The sequence below is a fragment of the Typopeltis vanoorti genome, chromosome 11 (assembly GCF_054136105.1).
Source record: "Typopeltis vanoorti isolate ZY-2024b chromosome 11, IOZ_Tvanoo_1.0, whole genome shotgun sequence".
NCBI lineage: Eukaryota > Metazoa > Arthropoda > Arachnida > Uropygi > Thelyphonidae > Typopeltis > Typopeltis vanoorti.
The window spans coordinates 103,847,176-103,872,735 of record NC_143559.1 but is presented as its reverse complement, the minus strand read 5'-3'; the positions used below and the strand labels follow the sequence as shown (position 1 = coordinate 103,872,735).

At 36.5% G+C, this 25,560-nt stretch overlaps 1 protein-coding gene across 1 annotated transcript in view; it reads right to left on the bottom strand.

Moving 5' to 3' along the window:
* The window catches only part of LOC150101893 (citron Rho-interacting kinase-like), a 594,274-nt gene that overhangs the window by 303,079 nt on the left and 265,635 nt on the right, over positions 1 to 25,560 (bottom strand). The window contains exon 21 of the mRNA XM_090400165.1: positions 1,404 to 1,520. Within this exon, the coding sequence (XP_090256291.1) occupies positions 1,404 to 1,520 (117 nt within the window). The remainder of the gene's footprint in view (positions 1 to 1,403; positions 1,521 to 25,560) is intronic.

Genomic DNA, 25,560 nt, shown 5'->3' with positions numbered 1-25,560 from the left:
TCTTATCACCACCCAACACAAAAACTAGGGGTTATAAGCACCCTTAAACATAGAGCTCAAACCATTTGTTCAAATGAACAAGCTCTTAACCATGAATATGAGACCATCGAACATACCTTTATAAAAAATGGATACAGTATAAAAGCCATTCACAAGATCTTCCACAAAGATACCACTAATAACAAAAAAGCTTTCAAGAATGCTATTGCTATACCATATGTTAGAGGCATTTCAGAAAAAATAGACAGAACACTACACAAATACAACATCAAAACCACCTTTAAGCCCCCGACAAAATTAAGACACCTACTCAGTTCCAAGGATCCCCTGCCACACTTAGCCCACCCAGGGGTTTACAAAATAGATTGCACATGTAACATACCATACATAGGGGAAACAGGGCAAACCATCCCAATCAGAAAGGATGAACACAAATGTCACATAAAATATCTCCATTTTGGAAAAACCGGCCTTTCTGACCACGCGCTCCAAACATACCACAGAATTGACTGGAAAGGTACCAAGTCCTTACACCGCACCAAAATCTGGTTCGAGTGAAAATTCAAGGAGGCATGATCCGAATCTGAATAAAAATGATGGTCTAACAATTCCAAGAATGTGGAGGACCCATCTACAACCTTCATAGCAACCACGAAGAAAAATCTCAATACAAGACCTAGTGAAGTGTTTTTTTTTTCTTGAACATTCAATAGCAACGTGTACTGTACAAATCCAGAAGATAATCGTAATATAACAATATAAACTGTATAAATCCAGAAGAATCCTAGTACGTGAGGACTTTAGCAGAGTTTATTGTAGTTTTTATTTTATTTTTGTTTATTTTATTTTATTTATTTAATTAATTTTTTTTTCTTTTTCACTAGAGGGTAGGCTAAGAAAAAAGATTAGTTAATAACGTAGATCTAATTTACTTGTATAGAGTGCAACAGCATGTAGCTTGTTCTTATACTTCTGAATGTATCCTTCTGAAGATGACCTCAATACAGGGGTCGAAACATAAAGTTATTATTTTATTATTAATCAGTAAAATAATCTTTTCCACACGTGTGTTTTGTGTCCCTAAATTCACAAATATGAATGCTGATCACCGTGTAACCTTAAAAGAAAGAGACATCTGAATATGGATTACACAATGAACTTGCCATAGCAAATGCCATTATACCAAGTTCATCAGCCACATTTTATAGTAACAACCTATGCGTTTGGTTTCTGAGTTCTCTACAGTAAAAGTATTGTACTTGGCTACATGTAACAAGTCACTGGATATAACACAAAGCTGAAATAGGATCCCACGAATAATATAAGCAAAGATTTCTAAAAAAAAAAAAAATACACATATAATAGAAAAACAAAAAATTCAAATTAACTAAAGATATATTTACCAGTTGGAGATTATCATTATAGCATTTAACTTTATCGAGTTCATCTCTTGATGTTTTTTGATCTCTCATGAACTGAAGCTTTTCTGAGTCTCTTGCTTTCAGATTTTCCTTTAAAGTCTAAGAAATTAACCAAAATTAATATCAACATAAAAAAAGAAAGAACAATGTTTATATGTGGCCTACTAAAATATCATTAACACCTAATGTTAATTTGGTTATATCAACTGTTTACAGAACGAATCAGGATAAATTGCTTTATGTCAAATAGGATGCAGCTATTCATCTCATACTTTGTCAGCTATGAGAGCAGAACTTTGTCATGTAAACAAACCCACATGGCATAAGCGGTTTGTTGGCACAGAGTCTTTATGCTAGCGGCCAGCTTCATTGTTTATACGGTCGCTTATGCACAGCACATTCGTCTCAACTTTATTCAATTTTGTGATTACCCTTATGACCACGCCTCCAAAACAAAAGTCCGCTGCAAGTCCAAGTGAGCCTGCAGCGAAGAGAAAGGTGATTACAATGGAAACAAAATTAGAAATAAGTGCTCGGAAAGATGCCAGATGGCATCATTCATTATTACCACATATGAGCCATTATAGTATTGTTATTATTCTTCTTATTATAAGAATAATATTTACTAATTTATCTCTTTACAAGAGCAGAGAATCATTCAATATGATATAATAAGTATGATATCATTTAATATGAAAATTATGTGAATTCTATATGGAATAAATGAACTCTTATCAGAATAGCTTGAGAAATAGCATATTTCAAATGCTGAATTTTTCTGCATACTAGAGGCCTCTAGAAACATTTTCCCCATGACGCATAAGTGAGCTAAAGTGGCAACATCATTTATCAGATATGTTAGTTTTATTATCCAAAAATATTAGCATTCTTGGTTGCATCATAAATTTCATTAAAAAAAATTTTACTTCCATCTTGATTCAGTGAAGTAACAGCAAACGAAAGTTTGCACAACCATTTCAGAAATTTTTCTGCACATTACTGTCAACTTGCTGATATTTCTGTCAACCAAATAAAATGCAATTTCATTTGTGCAGTTGACGAAGGAAATATTTTTTAATGACATGAGTGAACAACAGATTATACTAAAAATGTGATGATTCCCTGATTTATGTCAAAATGGTGTATGATACTGGATATTGGTGAAAATACTATATGTTTTGTCATAGTCATATTTGCACTTAATGTAGGTGCAGCTCATACTTTTTTTTTGATATACTGTTTGTAAATCCCTTATACTGGCTACATCCAGTAATAAAATCAAAATTAATTGCTCAATGGCAATACTCCTAGCAGGAAGCACTAACAAATTGTTTGAGATTAAGCCTGAAATCAAGCATTGGTTAAGCATTCCTCTGGTCAGTGTAGGCTCCACATAGATCAGTCATCTCACACATTCTTATTTACCGAAGGCTGATGACTTGGCTTTGGTAAATAAGATGACTGATGACAGAACTATGCAAAATAATAAGGAAAAAGATGAGAAATGAGATAAGATCTTATAACACTAAAAAAATAAAAGAAACAATTGAAAACAATAAAAATATGAAAATACTAAGAAAACATTCATCAGTTGGCAAAAGTCAAATAACTGCAATAAAAGATAAAAATGGAACTACAATAAGGAACCAAGAACAAATCCTAAGTTCACTTCAGATGAAATAAAACAAGCATTAAAACTAATGAAAAATGGAACATGTCATGGTGAAGACCTAATTCACATAGAATTAATTAAATAGGGAGGAAACGATATAATACACCATGTCACAAACTTACTAAATCTATGCCTAGAAGAGGGGAAGATAACAGAAAACTGGAAAAATGCTACTCTGATACTGTTATTGAAAAAAGGGGACAAAGAAGTAAAGAACTATAGACCAGTTAGTATTCTCTCTAATCTGTACAAAATTCTCACAAAAGTAATAGCAAACAAGTTAACCCCTCTTCAAGACACAAATCAACCAGTAGAACAAGCAGGATTCCATAAAGGCTTTAACACAATTGATCATATTCATGCAATAAAACAAATAATAGAAAAAGCAGAAGAAAACCAATTGCCTCTCTGTTTAGCCTTTATCGATTATGAAAAAGCATTTGAATCCATCAACACTCCAAAATCAGGGAGTTCCTAGAAAATATATGGACCTTCTCCAGGAAATACACAACACTGCAACAGCAACAATCCAACTTCATATAAGTAGTAATAAAATATCAATTGAAAAAAGGTGTCCGACAAGGAAACTATCACCCAAAATCTTTACAGCAGTCCTTCAAGAAATATTTAATAATATAAACTGGACAAACCTTGATATAAAAATAATAACAAACTTAACACACCTAAGATATGCAGATGATATCATAATTTTTACAAACACTCCAGAAGACCTTAATATAATGATTAAAGACCTATATCATGAAAGCAGAAAAGTCAGTCTAAAAATAAACAGAGAAAAAACTAAACTCATGTTTAATCATTCTGTAAAAACATAATAGAAAAATGACTTCTTGGAAAGTCTTCATATACATACTTAGGTCATCTCACTGAGCTAAACTGTGGACTCCAAAAAGAAATAAATAGGAGAATTCAACTTGACTGGAGTGCACTCAGAAAATTGAAAAGCATTTCTCAAAACAATGATGTCCCAATCTCTTTAAAATGGAAGACATTTAACCAGGGTATACTTCCAGTCATCACATATGGTCGTGAAACTTGGTCACTAACAAAAGCTCTGGCAAATAAACTAACAGCGCAAAAAAAAATGGAGAGGTTGATGCTAGGCATCATATTAAAAGATAAAAAGCAAAACACCTGGATAAAAGGCCAGACTCTCAATCACTGAAATCATTTTTCACCATAAGAGACTAAAATGGAAATGGGCTAGACATCTATCCAGAAGAGAAGATGAGCGATGGACCACCATACTAATGAACTGGATTCCTAAAGAAGGGAATCGAGGCCAAGGACGTCCTAAATGAAGGTGGAGTAATGAATTGTCAAATTTTGTTGGGGAAAATTGGTCAACCATTGCCAAGAAGAGAGAAAGGTGGAAAGAACTGGAGGAGACCTTCATTCAGCAGTGGACAGAAAATGGCTGAAAAGAAGATGATGATGACTTGACTATAGGTGAGAAATGCAACACCTGTTTTACCATTAGACATTCTGGTAGAGTGCGAGCACTTCACATGAGAGAGAGAAATGGCATTTTCTGATATGTGGTATGTGGGTGACTGGTATATGGTGATATGACTTCTGCATTACTTAACCTTAGTATCACTACCACTGGGTCTGGTTCCCACTGACGAGACATCAATAAAGGTCAGAACCGGTCTGGGTAGTGGCCCTTCCTTTAGTGCATAGCATTATACATGTCTACAAGGAGATGTGCTTTGCATTATGGGAGATACTGAGACAAGGAGTGAGGAGAGCTTGTTCCACCTTTAACACGAGTTGCCTCAGTCCTGAAAATACTTCAGGCGCAAACTTTGTTTGCTTACACTTAGATAAAGGATTAAACTAAGGGTATTATGTCTAGGAAAATTTTCATGTTATTCCTCTTAAAAAACTATTATTTATATGGCTTTTTAGCCTATTTCCGTTAAGGAGTGTCCCTTATTTTAAATACATCGGCTTTTTACTCAAGAATTTTTTTAGGGCATTATAAGTGTATTTTAGAGGTAATAAAATGCACTTCTAACGCAGACTAATAGAGGAAGAGATTTTGCACATACATTCTTTGGATGTTAGGATGACTTGGTTCTGCATATTTCTGCTGTTAGGCCGATAAAGGGGGTAGGAAACGTATGGGAGGGCTGTTTGAGGCAGGGTGGGAAGATTAAATTAGAAAACCTGGGTAGTTTTTAAAAATAATATACGAGGGCTGTTCAATAAGACTAATTTTAATGTCGCGAAACCACTCATCACAATATTCATTTCTTTGGTATAAAGAAATGTTGCTGTCTGTATTAACAAAAGAGGTTGATAGATGGCATATACGGGCTGATGTGCCAGAGTGTCACGTGACTAAATGCAAGCTTGTTTCGATGCGCCTACAAACCGGGACCAGTCGTCGAAATGGAAGCGTCCTTGGAACAGCATTATGCGATTAAATTTTGTGTGCGTTTGCAAAAATCGGCGTTGGACACTTTTAACATGATACGCGAAGCTTTCCACGATGAAGCAATGTCGAGGGCAAATGTTTTTCGCTGGCATAAAACTTTTAAGGAAGGAAGGCAAAATGTGGAAGATTCGTGAGGGAAGACCTTCAACATCCATCACAGAGACAATGATCAACACTGCAGCGATTATATTCAAGGGGGATCGCAGAATTACAGTACGCCAGCTGCATGTTGTCCTGAATATTTCTGTGGGAAGTGTTCACTCATTTGGGACTGAAACGTGTTTGCGCCCGATGGATTCCCAAACTCTTGACACCGGAGCAAATGCAGCATCGAGTGGATGTGTGCACAGAATAGAAAGAAAGACTGGAACAAGAAGGCGACAACTTCTTAAGCTTGTCCGATGCAGATTTTTGCAAATGCACACAAAATTTAATTGCTCGTAGGTGCACCGAAACAAGCTTGCGTTTAGTCACATGACACTCTGGCACATCAGCCCGTATACATCATCTATCAACTTCTTTTGTTAATACAGACAGCAACATTTCTTTATTCCAAAGAAATTAATATTGTGATGAGTGGTTTCACGACAGTCTTATTACTTATTGAACAGCCTATGTATATACATATATATACATATTATTGTATTTAAGGGCACTTCTTGGGGAAAAAGGAAGGGATTTATGGGAAACAGGGCTGGGGAAGAGCATTAACAGGGTGTGAGCCGTTAACGCTGTTCATGTATTTTTTTTCATGTATTCGTGTTTCAATCATGTATCGTCATCAGAACATTTCGGGAAAAGTGTAGGCTATGTCATGTCGGCTTGGTGTCTGCCTTAGAAGGACTTTTGTTTTCGCTTATTGGTCAGAGTTGTGACCTAATTTTTATGTTGTGGATCTTCCAACACTTGGAAATTAGGTAGGGTCAGTGGACATTGAGTTTTTCGTCACATTTTATGGCTATAATTTCCGATATTCTAAGCATCATTTCGTTGTCTTGTTTGTCTATTATTATGGCCTTGTCAATTTGCAGGGTACATTTCTGTTCAAGGGCATGAACTGCTATTTCTGTCTTCCCTGTACTCTGTATTTTATTTTTATTTTTGATGTTGCTTTTTTTGTGTTTAAATGTTCTGGAATAGAGATGTTACAGTCACGGAAGTGTTCTTGTAGTCTATCCCATAAAGACCTGATAGTAGAACCTGTGTAGGTGATATCACAATCTTTTTGGCAAGGAAATTTGTAGACTACATTGTGGTGTTCTAGCATTTCTTTGTGTGCGAGAGATATAGTGGGTTTTAGGAGAGTTGCTAATTTTTGGTTCGTGGTGAATACTAGCTTATAGTCCATGTTTTTTTAAATTAAGGGGAGATATTAAATCCAACATTGTTTTAAAACCGAATAAGAAACTCAAAGATTGGAATCAGAGAGTTTCATGCCAAATATAGTAAACTATAAAGTATCGGCGATCACTAGCGTGAGCTAATGTAAGTGACCCTAGTACGTAGTACAATACCAGACAACTCGCAGCAAAGGTGGTAAAGTTCTGATCGCTATTTTTAGGTATTTCCCATAACGTAAAAACACATTTCCTAGGAAATGTATGCTGTTATTACATTATGGTGGGAGGTCACTACCCAGACCGGTTTCAGCCTTTTTTGAGGCTTCATCAGTGAGTAGCTAGACCAAATTAATACCACAGTGTATAGCGAAAAGAACTTATATACTCTGCTATACGAGTTTCCAAACAGGTGCAACCATTAAGTTACTTAAATATAAAGAGCTAATAAGCTTCATTTCGGCGATATAAACATTATTTAAATTAAGGGGGATATTATATCCCACATTGTTTTAAAACCGAATAAGAAACTCAAAGATTGGGTTTGAGTTTCTTATTCGGTTGCTTTGAACATACAAGTGCACGATAAATATGGAGTGATAACATAGATCAGAATCCCATTCTATAAAGGATATTTAATGCTTCTCTGCATTTAATTTTGCATTTTTCGTTACACAAATTTGTGTAAAGAAAGTTAGTATTCTGTCAAAGACTAGTCCCAAAAACTTGGCCTCTTGAATGATGGATGATAATAGTTTGTCCCAATCTTAAATCAGGATCGGGGTGTAGAGTGCATTTCCGACAGACTTGTACACAGTTTTTTTTTTTTTTTCTGCAGATAATCTGGACCCCATCATAAAGAGCCCATGGACATACACAATCGATTACATGTTGAAATTGTCTTTCAATGACCTTCATATTGCAGGAGAGCTAATAAATTGTGACATAAACATAAAGACAATTGTCTACTATGGGAGGAAGCTGTTCAGTAATTGTTCGCTTTAAGATGAAATCCTCTTCTTGATGATATAACTGAAATAATGTGCTTCCCACTCAGACTTGGAACACATGGCTGGATAGAAAGTTCTTAATAAAAACTGGAAGGTGTCCTCTCAGACCAATATTAAACATGTTTTAATATGCCATCTCCAGGCTGTCATAGGCTTTTTACCATGTCGAAGCAGACTGAAACCACAATATTCTCAATTTCAGGAAAGTGTCTCTTATTACATGTTTTGAAACAGGTCTAATGGTCAAAAGGTTGATCAGTGTCTATGAAAGCTATATTGTGTGTTGGAAAGAAGCTTGCCTATTTAAATACCAGAGAACCCTTGTGTTTACCATTTTTCCAAGACATTACGAAGACAGCTTGTCAGAATAATGGAACCATAACCATTGGCCTGGGCTGGATCCTTGTCAGATTATCACATACAATTTTTGCACTGGTTGTTTGATAAATTGATGATGTAAATTTAATGTAGGAGCTTTGTCCCAGAGCACATTTAGATGCTATAGGTTTGTTGTGGTAGGATATCTACAAAATATCCCATGCTCTATCTTGATCTACTTTGGCTGGTTGAAATTCTCAGTTCCACCAAGGCTTTGGATAGAGTGGAAATTGGGATGATGTCTTTGGAATTGCTATGGTGGCTGCATGCACAATATAATCTGTGACATACTTCACAGTTTTAAATCTTGAATGAAAGGTTCATTATAATTGTAAAATATTTCATTCAGATTTAACAGGTACAAAAATTCCTGGAGAAAATGCTTGTATATAGGTATAAGTGAAATGGTTGATAAGAAATAATGAAAGAGTCATTTAATTGTAAATTCTCCTATGTAATATAATGCTAACTGTTCTTGTAAAACCAATAAAGAGCTGAAATTTTGTAAAAGTTATGTTAACATGAGAAAGAGAGATTTAAGTATACAACGAGACAATCGGCTTAAAGAAATGACCCCAGGCAGTCACGTACGTGAGGACAGCAAAGGTCATACTGTGCAAAACTAAAGATTATAGCAGTCCAAGGTATTAATAATACCCTGTAATAATAAATAGTAATAAAGAGATAAATTAGTAAATAACAAGTTATGTACAAAAAGCAATTTTTTAAAAAAAATTAGTAAAGCAAAGTAGAATCTTTAGATATACAGAATTTATAATCAAATGAGTTTGTACAAATTCTAAAAAATTAAAAATTCATGCAATTTATTTGAGTCTGATAAGATCTGCCAGAGTATGCGGCTTAGTGTTGCTACTACCTGGTACATGCTTCATTGATAAGTGTCTGACTGACTGACTACTACACCATTAAATTTTGCAAGATGGGAAAAGTATTTCAGTCAGTCCATTTTCCACATGAGATCTGGGGAGCATGGTTCCTGTGAAACCAGAGCAAATAACAGAAAACTGATCGCTTCCATAGGTGCTATTCTTGCTATCTTCAAAGTCCCACATGAGCAGTAGAAAAATTGCAGGGATGCAGGCTGTAAGATCTACAATATATTGCACATACAAGAAGGAAGACATATGGAAGAGGGTACTGACTATTATTAAAAAGAGAGGTAATGACTGTCAAGCATTCACTCAATGATATGACCTTGCCCAATTGTGTAAGCACTACCCTATAGTGTTGTGTCCATTAAATTCGTTCAGTGAGAAGAAGCCTGAGGCAGTTTTAATATAAGATTATCAAGTTCAATCTTATTTAACTTATAACCGAGTGGTAAGCAAAAGGAAAATACTGTAATAAGAAATCTCACGGATAGGTGAATCACTACTGCTTCCAGAGCAGTATTAAGTTAGACATGATGGAAAGGAGTATGATTGCCCACTAGGATAGCTACTCCACTATGAGCAGTTCCGTCCTTAAGAATGACAGTGAAATACATTAAGGTAGGGTCTCACAGGGTTTTATATATGTTCCTGCAATCAGGATCAGACAGAAGATTTCGCATTTCTGCAGCAGAACCTTGATATAGTAGCTATTCTGGGAAAATCCACAACTGTTCACAGTGAAAATTTTCTTATTGTTTTGGCTTTGTAGATTTATCTAATTTACAAGATGTTGAGAGTTTCCCATTATTAGGCTTATTTATCTACTGATTTAGAGAAGTATGGATGCCAGTAGGGGTGCTTAAGGGTCCAAGCTGTATAACTGAGAGGAGACCTCCACATAGCCTTTAAAGGAATGCGGAGAACCGACCAGGGCTTCTGACCTAATGTCCAATCTTCACCTTCTCGTGGTGCACCCTGTTGGGTATCTACTTTGATACTGAACGAACGAGGATGGGCTGGCAATTTGGGATTTAGCCGACCAAATTGTATTCTTATTGGTTAAATCAAAATAAAAAATGATGGTACAACATGACAAAATTTCATGCCGGCTGGGGCGTCGCCCGGTTAAACAAGGCCCCCGTTGTTTTCGGCAGGGAACCAGGGCGAACAGCGAAAAGTCAGCTACTGGAACAAATCTGAAAACAAACCCAAACTCAACATCACCGGAGTTAAAGATCGGTACTATCAATGTAAGAAGCCTGAATGGCAAAGAAATGGAGCTAGCTGAGGAATTAGATAAGTACCAGATCGACATAATAGGGGTGACTGAAACAAAAAAGACCAGAACTGGTGAGATCTTTCTGAGCAATAAATACAAAATGTTATATTCAGGCAATGACAATCAAGGAAAAGAAGGAGTAGCCATAGTATTCAACACAAAATACAAGGCTAATCTTCTTGAATGGCAGTCAGTCTCAAGTAGAATAATGTGGGAAAATATGAGAATGGGGAACTGGACAATGAGACTTATTTGTGCCTATGGTCCTACAGAAGGTTCTACTAAGGTAGAAGTCGAGGAATTTTTTGATGCTTTAGAAAAAGCAACTGACACAATGAAAAAGGAAAAGTTGGTCCTTGTTGGGGATCTAAATAGAGTAGGAAATGATTGTGAGACATACAAAAATATTTTGGGAAAATTTGGAGAAAAGAGCAAAGCTAATAATAATGGCAAATATCTGTTGGATTTCTGCTCAGGACATGGACTGATTATTACTAACACCATGTTCCAACATAAAAATGTGCACAAATTCACACGGAGAGAAGAGGCTAGGAATAAGAAAAGTCTCATTGACTATGTTACTGTTGATAGTGATGTTTTCTCCCTGGTGCAGGACACCAGAGTGTACAGAGGATTTGAAATTGGAAGTGATCACTATTTAGTCTTGAGCAGGATAAAATTGAATTTCATATTAAAAGAATTACATGCAAGAAAGTTTTAAAGCGAATAAAAGTTGAGCAGCTCTCAGATGTGAACTGCAGACTAAAATACACAAAGATTATTGAAAAGAAAATGAAAGAGTTTGAGAACAGGAATCAAACCTTGGAGATTCAGTGGCAAACTCTGAAGAAAACATTGATTCTGCCAGAGAGGCATGTGGTGAGGTTGTGTGCAAGGATAAAAAAATCAGAACTCCCTGGTGGACACAGGAAGTTAAAGAGGCAGTGAAGGAAAAGAAGAAAGCATATCATAAGTTCCTGGAAAATAAGTCCGTTTTTACTCTTAAAGAATACAGAGACAAAGGTAAGAAAGCTAAACAGTGTGTAAAATTAGCTAAACAAAAGTCATGGGAGGACTTTGGCAAGAATATAGAAAATAAATATCAAGAAGGTGGAAAAATATTCTGGAGGTTGTTGAAGAAGCTTAGGAATGGAGGAAAGAGTGCTGTAAAAGGAGTTAGAGATGATAAAGGTGACATGAAAACAGGAGAAAAAGATATCCTTGAAGTATGGAGTAATTACTTTGAAAAACTGCTAAATGAAACAAGCAGTGATGACAGCACAGTGATAAAAAACACTGACCAGGCATGCAGTCAGGAATACATATCCATACTTGAAGTAGAAAAAGCCATGAAAGGCTTGAAATGTGGAAAGGCAGCAGGAGTAGATGATATTCAACCAGAAATGCTGAAGTATGGTGGTATAAAAGTCTTACAGTGGCTGCACTGCATAGTTCAGAAAGCCTGGACAGAGGGACGAATTCCCAATGATTGGAGTAGAGCTCTCATAGTACCCATATATAAAAAGGGAAATAAAACTGAATGTGAGAATTACAGAGGTATTTCCCTACTGAGTGTTCCTGGCAAGATCTATGCACGTATACTTGAGAAACGGTTGAGAAGAATTGTGGAAGAAAAGCTTGGTGAAGAACAAGCTGGATTCAGGCCAAATAGAGGCTGTCAGGATCAGATCTTCACTTTACGACAAATGGTCGAGAAAGCATGGGAATATAACAAAGATCTGTATTTGAGTTTTGTCGATTTGGAAAAGGCATATGACAAGGTGCCAAGAGAGAAGCTATTCAATATGCTGCAGTTATATGGTGTCAATGGGGTATTATATCAAGCAATACTTAGTCTTTATTTGAGTTGTAAGTCAGCAGTTAGAATTGAAGGATGTACAGGAAGATGGTTTAATGTTAAATCTGGTGTGAGACAAGGATGTACATTATCCCTTCTGTTATTCATTATCTATATGGATCACATTATGAAGGAAAGTGGTATTAAAACTGATATCAAAATTGGAGATGTTAACGTCAGCTCTTTGCTTTATGCGGATGATGTTATACTTCTAAATAAATCCGCTACATGTCTGCAAGATTCTCTGACTAAATTGAATAACTGTTGTAATAGATATGGTATGAAGGTCAGCAATAAAAAGACAAAGACAATGAAAATAGGCAGAATCATTGAAAATGTCAACTGTGTTGTGAATGGAGAACCTGTGGAACAAGTAAAACATTTCAGCTACTTAGGCGCGATTTTTACTGAAGATGGTAAATTAAATAAAGAAATAGACAACAGAATCAGCAAAGCTGGTATGGTGGGAAGTCAATTGAATAAATTCACATGGAATAAGAGAGAAATTAGTTGGAACACTAAATTAGCTGTATACAAGACAGTGTTCAAATCAGTTTTAACTTATGGATCTGAGAGCTGGGTCAGAAGAAAAACACTTGACCAAAGACTAGAGACTGCAGATATGAGAGTCCTGAGAAAGATTAGAGGCGTGAACAGATGAGATGGCATCAATGGCAATATCATATTAAAAATGAGGATATTAGGAAAGAACTTGATATTGTCAGCATCCAGGAATGCGTTAGCAGAGCTAATCTCAGGTGGTATGGTCACTTAAATAGAATGGGAGAGGAAAGATTAGCAAAACAAGCGTTCTCTGCCAGGTTGGCAGGAAAAAGACCCAGAGGAAGACCAAGATATAGGTGGATTGATACGGTACAAAGTGCCTTAGACGATAGAAATATAAGATCTGATAATGTTGGAGTCTTGACAAGTAACAAACTGATTTGGAGGAAAATTGTAGATAGGAAGTTAGTAATGATGTAATTTTTTCATGTAGTACTGTCATATCCTGTACACCCCTTGAGGGTACATGGCAGGAATTTGATGATGATGATGATGGATGCCAGTGCATATCTTCTTCTGGAAAAATATTTAATACAAAACCTGATGTGTCAGGATCATTTGGTAAGTTTAGTTTCAGTGGATACAGGTGTATCCATTTTTCTGAGAGGACATCTGGTGGTTGATCTTTCACTGATATCCTTGCCATAATTTTGTAATTTTTGGAGTGAGAGAAAGTAGGTTGTGCCATTTACATGCTCCACTGAGAAGCACTCACAATTATAAAGTTCAGGTATGGTGAAATTATCAGATCGTGGAATAGACTTAAGATATTAACAGCAACTCAAACTTTTAACTTCCACCTTCTAATTTGGATGATATCAACGTCTAAGTAATCCTTCGAGATAGTTTGCCAACTTTTGCAATTTGTGCTTCAGCTGTCTGCCATCGCTCCCAGATTACTAGCATCAGTTTCCTGCAATGCAGTACCATCAACATTATACAACATGTAATCTTTTCATCCTGAAGTGATAACCTTACATCTTGCAACATTAAATTGCAAACATCATTCTTCACCCATCATTCAAGATGAAGCTAATTTTATTTAAATCATCCTGCAAGATATCTACATGTTTACCAAACCCTCTAAGTTTTGCATCATCAACAAATTAAAATTCCTCTTAAATTATTTTCTATTCCAGGCATTCCCAACCCTATGTCCATGGGCACCATGGCATCCGTCGACCAATTTGTGTGTGCCTGCTGCTGTTCAACCATGTGCCGTATAGTTTGAAATAATCACATGCACATCACACAACAATTCATGGCATGCTATATGACGCATGCGTTAATGATACATGACGAGTATTAAATGCATACAATGTAAATTACATAAAATGCATACAATTAGCATACAATGTAGACGCGCATTCAAAGTTGTTCATTATCTGTTGCTATTTATATGCGCATAATTTTAACGGTGTCTTGTACTTAAATTTTTGAAATATTTTGATTTTTAATCCTAAAATGAGTGAATCAAGTAAAAGACAACGAACCTATAATTTTATCACTGACTGGGAGGAAACATTATTTTGTTTATTTTAAAGAGAATTGTGTTTGTTTGTTGTGCAACAGTAGCATTGCAATTCCAAAAAAATAGATTGTGCCTGTCGCCCTATCGGTATTTTAGAATGTGCTCTAGGAAACGAAAAGGTTGGGAATCCCTGCTCTGTATGATTAATATATGAATTAAATAGTAGTAGAATGAGTACAGAGCCCTAGGATACTCCACTGGTCACTCTCGTTTGCCTTGATTCCATGCCAACATACACCAGCCTCTGATGTCTGTCAGCACTTCCGATCCATGCTACTTGCTTCATATCCATTGCCATTTTGTCCAAATTACACAATAGTTGAAAAGTTCAGTTTTTAGGTGACCATGACTTTTTTTTTTTTCCCCATATTTTGCTAACTTGTTCAGTACAATGCTAGACGTATTCTGTGCTTAAAAAGATTCTCTAAATTATATACAAACAGAACAATATCATCATATCATCTGCATATATTAAGTAGGTGATGTTTTTTAAGGGGGGACGGAGGGCAAACCTGCACGACTCTTCCCTCTTGAATGGAATTTTGTTTCAGTATTCCTGAATTTTACTACTGCCTGCATCTTCATAGCACTTTTTTTATTATACTGATTAAGTATGGCTTCAATCCCTTTATATGCAGTGCTTCCATCATACAGTTTCTGTCTACTGAATCAAAGTCTACAAGCAACGTAGATTACATGTAGACAACAGAGACAAGCAATGTAGTCTATAAAGCATATGGAAAGAAAAGTCAAATCTGGTCTCTGTAGAATGCATCACTGAATGATTGTAAGCATGACTCAGGATTGCAAGAACTATAAAACTATTAGTTTAATATCTCATGCAAGCAATATTTTGTTAAAGATTATTCTACATAGGACTGAGACCAAAGTCTAGGCAGATGGCTGAGGAATAAGCAGGTTTTAGAAACACATAGGAGCACCAGAGATCAGAACCTTTGCTTTAGATAGATTATAGAAAAGTGTTAAGAATTCAGACTCTCTCTGGTAACGTGTTTCTTAGTGTTGATTTTTGATTGTATTTTGCATGTGAAACTGTGGGAAGTATGGGTTTTCCTCAACACACTATCAGGCTGATAGCTAACTTGTACAAGGAGCAAGAAGCCAATGTAAGAACAGGTATTGAATTAACTGGCTTCATGCTGGAAAGCAAGACAGGCAAGGATGTCTACTTTCTCCTCACTTATTTAGTATCTATGCTAAGGCCATCATGCGTGTAGATTGGATGAGCTCAAGACAGCAATTCGGATAGGTGGTAGATTGATCAGCAATCTGAGGTATGCTGATCATACAATACTCCACTGTAATGACAAGGAAGAACTAGGACAAATTCTTGACAAAGTTAGGATCAGTAAAACAGGACACTTCAGCCCAATCCTAGTAAGACAAAAATTATGATTCTTAAAATACAGACAGGAAAGCTCCTGAGAAACAAGAGTACCTTAATGGAGAAAGAATTGAGGAAGTCAGCAAGTTCAAGTACCTGGGATCCATTACTAATGTGAAGAATTCCTTTGTAATATATATTGATCTTTAATTGACCATGATTTATAAACATCTAATACCAACAAGTTTTGCTGACGGGGCTGTCTGGCTTCTTCAGTAAGAGAAAAAACTCAGTGTCTAGTACAGAGAATATGGAGTAACACTATCGTATAAATTAAACATTAAAACAGAACACGTAACATTACAAGGAAGGAGCATGTTGTGTTAGTCACTGTTATGAGAGCACATTCTGTAGTTTTGAGTGAAATTAAATTCTGGCAGACTGAGTGATCTTAAGGTTTTCCATACGTCAGCTATTATCATTCCCTTGTTTTTGTTAAGATTTTCTCCAGAACTACAATGAAAATCTTCTTCTTGGTAAGGCATGGAGCTGCTTTCCCAATCAATGGTATGGTTAGTAATCACTAAATGTGATTACTAACCATACCATTATGGGCTAGATCTGAGTTGTCTGTTCTGTTGTTATTAACAACTCCTATATGTTCTTCTTTTTGGATTTCGAGGCTTCTCGACGTATGTCCTATATAGTTTAGACCACAAGCACATGGGATGTTGTACACTCCACCATGTTAGAAAAAAGGATTAACGTCTTTTGGCGATCTTAAAATGTGATGGACAGTCTTGACTGATTTGAACGCAACTCTGATGTTGAAAGTTTTAAAAAGGTTTGCGATCTTCTTGGACATTGTACCTGAATAAGGAATAACTAAGGATGAACTGTATTGAGTGATGGTAGGTTGTGTTTTTTTTTTTTTTTTTTTTTTGGGGGGGGGGGGAAATTCTATGAAGAATCTTCTTGATTCGATTCTTTGGATAGCCATTTTTTATTAATGCCTCTGATATATGAGTAATTTCATCATAGAGTTATTTTTCTTCTGAGATGATGAAATTACTCATCATCTCAGAGGAAAGATCCTTCTGAGATGATGATTAATATCTAGCCTTTAAAATTTACTGTGGCATTTCGGGTCAACTCACCATATTTCCCAGAAGCTCAGCATAATACATAACTCTATTTTTGAGCATATGTATTATACTGAGCTTCTGGGAAATATGGTGAGTTGACCTGAAATGAAGGGAGCGGTCCAGTGTGTGTGTGTGTTGGTTTGCAGTAGACTTAGTTTGATATGTCCATCTGCTAGTTTCTTGATTAGGGGATCCAAAAATGTCAGTTGATTATCTTTTTACAGTACCAAAGTGAGTTGTATTTTTTGATGAAAGAATTAATTTTGGTTAAAAAGTCCAAAAGAGCTGTTTTTGTGCCCCTCCATATTATGAAGACATCGTGTACATATCTCAACCGCACTAAAGGTTTTGGGTCTAATTTTGAGACGATGTCTCTTTCTAGCTTTTCCATGAACAGACCTGCACAGGGCGGCGAAAGGGGACTGCCCATAGTTGAGCCATTTAGTTGCTCATATATCATTTCATTCCGTTTAAAATAATTAGATTTAAGGCAGTGACGACAAAGGTGAGCCGTATCGTCAGGGAAGAGATTGTATAGGATACCGATAACTTCTACTGGGATGTTGGTAAATAAAGATACCACATTCAAGCTAGCAAGATTGTCTGTCTTTAAGATCGAGATGTTTTTCAATTTTTCAATAAAGTGCTTCGAATTCTTAATGTAAGTGTCCAATTCATATGTAAGAGTTCAATAAATATGTGGGAGCATTTCTTCCGTCAATGATAGGGCGTAGTGTAACTCCACTTTTGTGGACTTTCAGGGCTTCATACAATCGTGACGTCAATGGGTGTAGTGACTTCAGATTTCATTGCAAGTCTGTGGACCAACTAGTCATGTTCTGTAATAAGTTGTCAGTGTCCTTGTAGTTTTTCTATGTTGGGTCCGACTCTAATATGTGATATGTTGATGGGTCTGATAGTAATTCTGCAATCTTGGCTATGTAGTCCTTAGTGTTTAATATGACTGTGGCATTACCTTTGTTTGCTTTTAAGATAGTTATTTGTTTATCCTTTTTCAAATTTGAGAGAGCTCTTTTTTCTTGGGGTGTTATGTTTAGATTAGGTGGCTTTGAAGTTGAAAGGATAATAGCAAAAGGATAATCTCAGATCATTTACCATTGTTTCTGAAAAGGATGAGAGTGCTTTCTCTATGTTACTGATGGTGTCGACCTTAGGAATATGATCTGGGACGATAACGAAATTGAATCCTTTCTTAAGTATTTCAGTTACTGGTTGAGTTAATACATGGTCTGAAAGGTTAAAAATCACTTTTTCATCATGAAGGCTTGGTACAGAGTTGTAATACTTTTCATATAGTGTTGAATTTTTTGATTTGAGTTTTTTTTTACAAATTAGAAAAGCTTTTGCTGAAACTGTTGTAAATCATCTTATTAGTGTCCATAAGTTGCTCTCTATGTTATTAGAAATAACTTCAAAAAGTTCGGAAGCACAAAAGGTCTATTGTGTTAAGTTCAACTCTTACGTGTTGTATTCTTTCACGTAATAGGACCAGAGATGCATTAGTACATATTCTTTTCACTCTTCTTGAGTGGAATTGTTCTTTGAATGTTAAAGTTTCTGCATCTTTTTAAGAAAGTTAGATGGTTGAGAAGTCTAGCGTTTTTGCATTTGAGTTTCTCAAAATAACGTACCTTTTGCTTCATATCTTCATCGAGTCTATTCATTGTTTAGATTAAAGACAGATCTTAAAGACAGACATACTCATTAGCTTGGACATAGTATCTTTATTTACCAACATCCAGTAGAAGATGTCATCGGTGTTCCTATACAATCTCTTCCTTGAAGATACAGCTCACCTTTGTCGTCAATGCCTTAAATCTAATTATTTCAAATGGAATGAAACGATATATAAGCAACTAAATGGCTTAACTATGGGCAGTCCCCTTTCGCCACCCTGTGCAGATCTGTTCATGGAAAAGCTAGAAACAGACATCCTCTCAAAATTAGACCCAAAACTTTTAGTGTGGTGGAGGTATGTAGATGATGTCTTCATAATTTGTAGGCACACAAAAACAGCTCTTTTGAATTTTTAACCAAAATTAATTCTCTCCATCAAAAAATATAATTCATTTTGGAATTGGAAAAAGATAATCAATTACCATTTTTGGATACCCTAATCAAGCAACTAGCAGATGGACATATAAAACTAACAGTCTACCACAAACCAACACACACACACACACACACACACACACACACACACTGGATGCTACCTTCATTTAAGTCAACTCACCATATTCCCCAGAAGCTCAGCATAATACATATGGCTCAAAAATAGAGCTATGAACATCATCTCAGAAGGTAAAAGAACCCTATCATGAAATTACTCATATATCAGACATTAATAAAATATAGCTATCCAAAGAATCTAATCAACAAGATTCTTCATACAAACCCCCCACCACCAGCACAACAATCTACCATCATCTCGATACAGTTCATCCTTAGTTATTCCTTATGCAGGTACAATGTCCGAGAAGATTGCAAAACTTTTTAAACCTTTCAACATCAGAGTTGCGTTCAAACCAGTCAAGTCTGTCTGTCTGTCACGTTTTAAGATCGTCAAAAGACATTAATCCTTTTTTTCAAACACGCTGGAGTGTACAACGTCCCATGTGCTTGTGGTCTAAACAATATAGGACAGACGTTGAGAAGCCTCAAAAAAAAGAACACATAGGAGATGTTAATAACCACAGAAGAGACAACTCAGGTCTAGCACATCATTTAGCGATTACTAACCATACCATTGATTGGGATAGCAGCTCCATGCCTTATCTAGAAGATTTCCGTTGTAGAAATTTCAAAGAAGCCGTTGTAGTCCTCCATTCTGGAGAAAATCTTAACAGAAATCAGGGAATGATAATAGCTGACATATGGAAAACCTTAATAAGATCACTCAGTCTGCCAAAATTTAATTTTGCTCAAACTACAGAATGTGCTCTCATAACAGTGACTAACACAACACGTTCCATGCGTGTAATGTTATGCGTTCTGTTTTAATGTTTAATTTATACGATAGTGTTACTCCATTTTCTCTGTACTAGCCACTTTGAGTTTTTTCTCTTACCATTATAAGTCCTGAAGAAGCCGGACAGTCCCGTTGGCAAAAATTGTTGGTATTAGATGTTTATAAATCATGTTCAATTAAAGATCAATATATATTACAATTTAATTATATGTTTGAATGACCAAATATAATCTAAACAGTGAAGAATTCCTGTTCAGAAGATTAGGGATTTACACTGATGGTGCCTATTTTCAATTGTAGTGAAGTTAGGTTGTTCCAAGAGATGAATGTTTGCTATTCATCATAAATGGACAGCATCCCAGCTAATATGATAGCTAATTTCAGTCAATAAATAAAAAGATATATGATTCAGGACCTCCATGGAGTCACAAGACTCATTGTGAAATGCTCACATTAGAAAGCACAAAAGTTTCATACCACTCCTTGAACTCATTCACTATTTGTGCTCTCACCATCCTATCAGGCAATGCATTCCACAGTTCAACCATCCTCCATGCAAAGAAACCACTCCTCACCCTCTGGCTCACAGTTTCCTTCTGCAACTTGCAGGGTTGGTCCCCTACTTGTCCTTGTTCCTTCCCCCTGTTCCACCAAATGAAAGAACTCAGTTTCGACACCAAATACCTCTCAACAGAGTGAATGTCTCAATTGTATCACCTCTATTTACCAAACTTTGCAGTTCATATTCCTCATTCCATTGTCATAACTTGATATCATTTTTCTTACCTACCTATGCACACTCTTTCCACATTCTCATAAATTGAAAGACTTTCAAATGGCTTTTGTGTTTTAAATAAGAATGAAATGGATGATGGCTCCATTTCCATATTTGGCAGGCTTCTCAAAACATTGCAAAGATATATGCCAATATAGATATTCTCAGATGTCTTCCATTTTAATGTCACCAGAAGTAGTGGAAACATTATGATGATTCAGGCCTCTGTTGAGTCACAAGACTCATTGTGGGAGGCCCACCAGAGAAAACAGTCTATCATACCACTTCTTGTACCCAATGACACCACTCTCAGGCAAAGCATTTCACAGTTCAACCACTCTCCATGCAAAGAAACCACTCCTTATCCTCTTGCCCACAACTTCCAGAATGGCTCCTTGCCCTCGCTTCTTCCTGTTCCACCAAATGAAAACTCCCCGGTGTCAACCATGTAATTACCTATCAACAGTTAAAAAGTCTCACACATCACCTCTATCTACCAAACTCTGCACAGTCCATATTCCCTCAGCCTATCCCTCCTAACTAACATTGTTCAGTCCTGATCTTTGATATCTGCCTCTGCACTCTTTCCATGAGTAATTTATTCCCTTCTTATCCTGGGGACCAAATTTGAGCACAATAGTCAAAGTGTGGTCTGATCAATGCTTTATAAAATGGAACAACAACTCTTATCTCTGTAGGTCAGCATCCTTCTCAGTATTGCAGCAATCCTCTGGGTTAGCTTCACACCTTTGTAATATGTTCCCTGAATTTCAGGTTTCTATCAATATCACCACAATATCTCTTGCCTCTCCCACTTCCTCCAGAGTATGCAGCTTCCCATTGATGTGTCCCAAACCTGAATTAAACCGACATCCCCATTCATTTTCCTACATCTGTTCAGCTTATTCAAATCCTCTTGCAAATCTCTCTCTCTCATACACAACTGATACCTATCAGACAGCCAATCCCCAATCCAATTCACTAACCTGACATCTAAACCCATGTGCTGCAAATTAAATATGAGCTAATCACGTAGAACTATGTCAAATGAATGTAAAATAAAAGGCAGATTATGCCCCCCCCCCCCCTCATTAACTTCTATTATTATAAAAGGCAATCAGAATCCCTTAACAAATACATTTCGACTCTCACAGATAGCAATAACCTCATCTGCTCAATGCTGTTAATGATTGCTCATTAATTTCCCCAAAATCTTAACTACTAATGAGAAATAGTGCAATTGCATTAACTACAACTGTTAGCAAGGGCAGTATTTTACCCTCCTTTCACTCCTTGGGCAACTTTCCCATTGTCAGACTTTCACTGAAAAGCCAGTTCACCAGATCTTTCAGTTCTCTAGCACATTCTCTCAAAACCTATGGGGAAATTCTATCCATTCCCATTGCTTTGACATCCAGAGGCCTCAGTATTTGAAACACACTCTTCTTGCACTTCTAAACCTCGAACCTGCCCTATCTCTCTAGTATTAAAACCTAATTTTCCAGGATGAAATACCCCAATAAAGTATTCACTGAACAACTTCACTATCTCGTTTGCATCAGTCACTATCTCAATTTTATCCAATGTCATTCTCCCATAATCATTTCTCCTCCTACTGGCCACATCATGAAAATTCCTTGAGATTTTCTTTCGATCTCAGGGTCAATCTCTTCTCATATTCCAGTTTTGATTTCCTTACCACACTTGTTACTCTACTGGTCTAAGTCATATTCTCATGAATCTGCTCTCCATGCCTATCTCTTCCATAACCTCTTTTTCACCTACAGTTCCAATTTCATATTGATTGTCATTGACTTTACACCAAATTATGTTCTCTTTTTCACTCACAGTATACAACTTGACCTTGCTGATAAATATTTCTTCACCAGTTCCTGAGCAATGATGACATCACCCACCCAGACTCTCCATCATGGAACTTCCCCATGATTTCTAAAATCATCATAATCACCTGCCTTATAATTCCACATAGGTTCCTTTCTCTTTGATACTCCTGCATGTCTGTTCATCTTCCAAGTCAAAATTACATGGTCACTCTCACATCTCAGTTACATTACATCTTCAGATGCTATGACCAAATCCAAAACTCTTGAACACTGTGTTATGCAATGTACTACATGTTGCATAAGACATTTACCAATCAAAAATTCCACTCCCTAACTACTACATGCAGTTTCTTTTTCCAAATCTATACTGCTAATGATAAAATCTCCCATAACAATCATTCTTTTTTGCACTTGCCAAACTCAACTAACTAAACATCCTGAACTTCACCCTCTAGGCTCCTTGGCCTATATCACCACCCACTAAATATCCTGCCCTGTCCACCTTAACCATATGCTCTCATTAGTGCCATCGCCCTACAAATCCTGCCCCTACATATATCTTATAAAACCCTTTAAGCAACTTAAATATTTCTATCATATCCCCTCTTTTTCTCCTATTAACCAACTTCTGCAACCAATGCACCTTCAATCTATCATCATAGGGCACATTCCACAGGCCACTCACCATCTTGGTCACTTGCCTCTGAATTCTCTCCACTGCTTCCTTATTCCCAAGAAACCAAGGGGACCAGACTTGAACAGAGTAATCCAGATGTGAACTTATCTAAGTCTTAACCTGGCACTGGTGAGGTGGGAAAAAGTAACAAAAATGGTAAGGTGGGGTCTCAAAGACCCACCCAAATAATGTAGTGTATCATATAAATCCATATCCATCCGTCCCATTGGTTTGACATTCAGAGGACTCAGTATTTGAAACACACTCTTCTTGCACTTCTAAACCTCGAACCTGCCCTATCCCCCTAGTATTAAAACCTACTTTTCCAGGATTAAATACCCCAATAAAGTATTCACTGAACAACTTCACCATCTCCTTTGCATCGGTCACTATCTCATTTTTATCCAATGTCATTCTCCCATAATCATTTCTCCTCCTACTGGCCACATCATGAAAATTCCTTGAGTGGGGTCTGGTGGACTCCAGCACACTTTACATCTCTGCACACTAAACTTGCTTGCACACAACAGACTGTCATATATAGTGTCGCGTAGCAGGTTACGGGAGGGGAAGCTATACTGAGGAATGACTCACTGGCACACGTTAAAAAGTTATAGTCAATTTAAAATCTTTGGGGTCTGTGACAGCCCACTTTACTAATGCCAAGTTAAAGAGAAATGACAACTTCCTTATCTCTACATTTTAAGGTGTTCTTTAACAGTCAAGAATCTTATGGGTTACCTTAGCAATATGTCCTCTAAACTTTAACTCTGTCTACCACCATCCCCTAAATCTCTAACTTCATCTATATCCTCGAGTACAGTGTCATAATTGTGATAGACTGCTTGTATTCCAAATCTATTTATCCCAAAATACATAACTTTACATCATTAAAATTAAGGGGATATTAAATCCAACATTGTTTCAAAACCGAATAAGAAACTCAAAGATTGGATTCAAAGAGTTTCATGCCAAATATAGTATAGTAAACTATAAAAGTATCGGCGGATACTAGCGTAAGCTAAAGCACGGAGTACGTAGTACAAACTAGGGCAACTCGTAGCAAAGGTAGGTAAAGCTCTGATCACTATTCTTAGTATTTCCCATAATGCAAAACACATCTCCTAGGAGATGTATGATGTTATACATTATGGTGGAGGGTCACTACCCAGACTGGTTTTGACCTTTGATTATTGAGGTCTCATCGGTGAGTAGGTAGACCAAATTAATACTGAGGGTATAGCGAAAAGAACGTAGATACTCTGCTATACGAGTTGTCAAACAGGTGCGCCCATTAAATTACTTAAAAGGCCAATAGGCTTCATTTCAGCGATGTAACATTATTTAAATTAAGTTGATATTAAATCCCACATTGTTTCAAAACCGAATAAGAAACTCAAAGATCGGAATCAAGGAGTTTCATGCCGAATATAGTATATAGTATAGTAAACTATAAAGTACTGGTGGATACTAGCATAAGCTAAAGCATGGAGTACGTAGTACAAACTAGGGCACCAATAAAGGTCGAAACCCGTCTGGGTAGTGACCTTCCACCATAATGTATAACATCATACATCTCCTAGGAGATGTGTTTTGCATTATGGGAAATACTAAGAATAGTGATCAGAGCTTTACCTACCTTTGCTACGAGTTGCCCTAGTTTGTACTACGTACTACGTACTCCGTGCTTTAGCTTATGCTAGTATCTGCCAATACTTTCGTAGTTTACTATACTATATTCGGCATGAAACTCTTTGATTCCGATCTTTGAGTTTCTTATTCGGTTTTGAAACAATGTGGGATTTAATATCCCCTTAACTTAAATAATGCTACATCGCCAAAAATGAAGTCTATTGGCTCTTTATTTAAGTAATAACTATAGATTTCTCGACATTAAACTGACACCCATTAACTTTTGCCCATACTGACAGCCTATTTAAATTGTCCTGCAACCTTTCCACATCGCCTTGATTAACTATTACTCTAATTTTGCATCATCAGCAAACAACTGAATGTATCCTTTCAGGTCATTTCCTACATCATTTATGTACAAATTAAACAGCAATAGTCCCAGCACTGAACTTTGCAGCACACTACTAGTCACCTACTTTCACTTTCATTCTGCTCCTCCATATACCACTTTTGATATATGTCCAGCAGTCACCCTCCTATCCACTTACCCAGTGTCACACCCATACCCATTTCTTCTAATTTGTGTAACAGACTTCAATGTGGTATTCTGTCAAATAGCTTTGCAAAATCCAGCAAAATCATCGTGTAGCCATTTCCTTTACCCAACTCAGCTGTTACTCTATTATAAAAAGTTAGTAAATTACTAAAGGCATGACTAGCCCTTCACAAAACCATGTTGACCCTCAT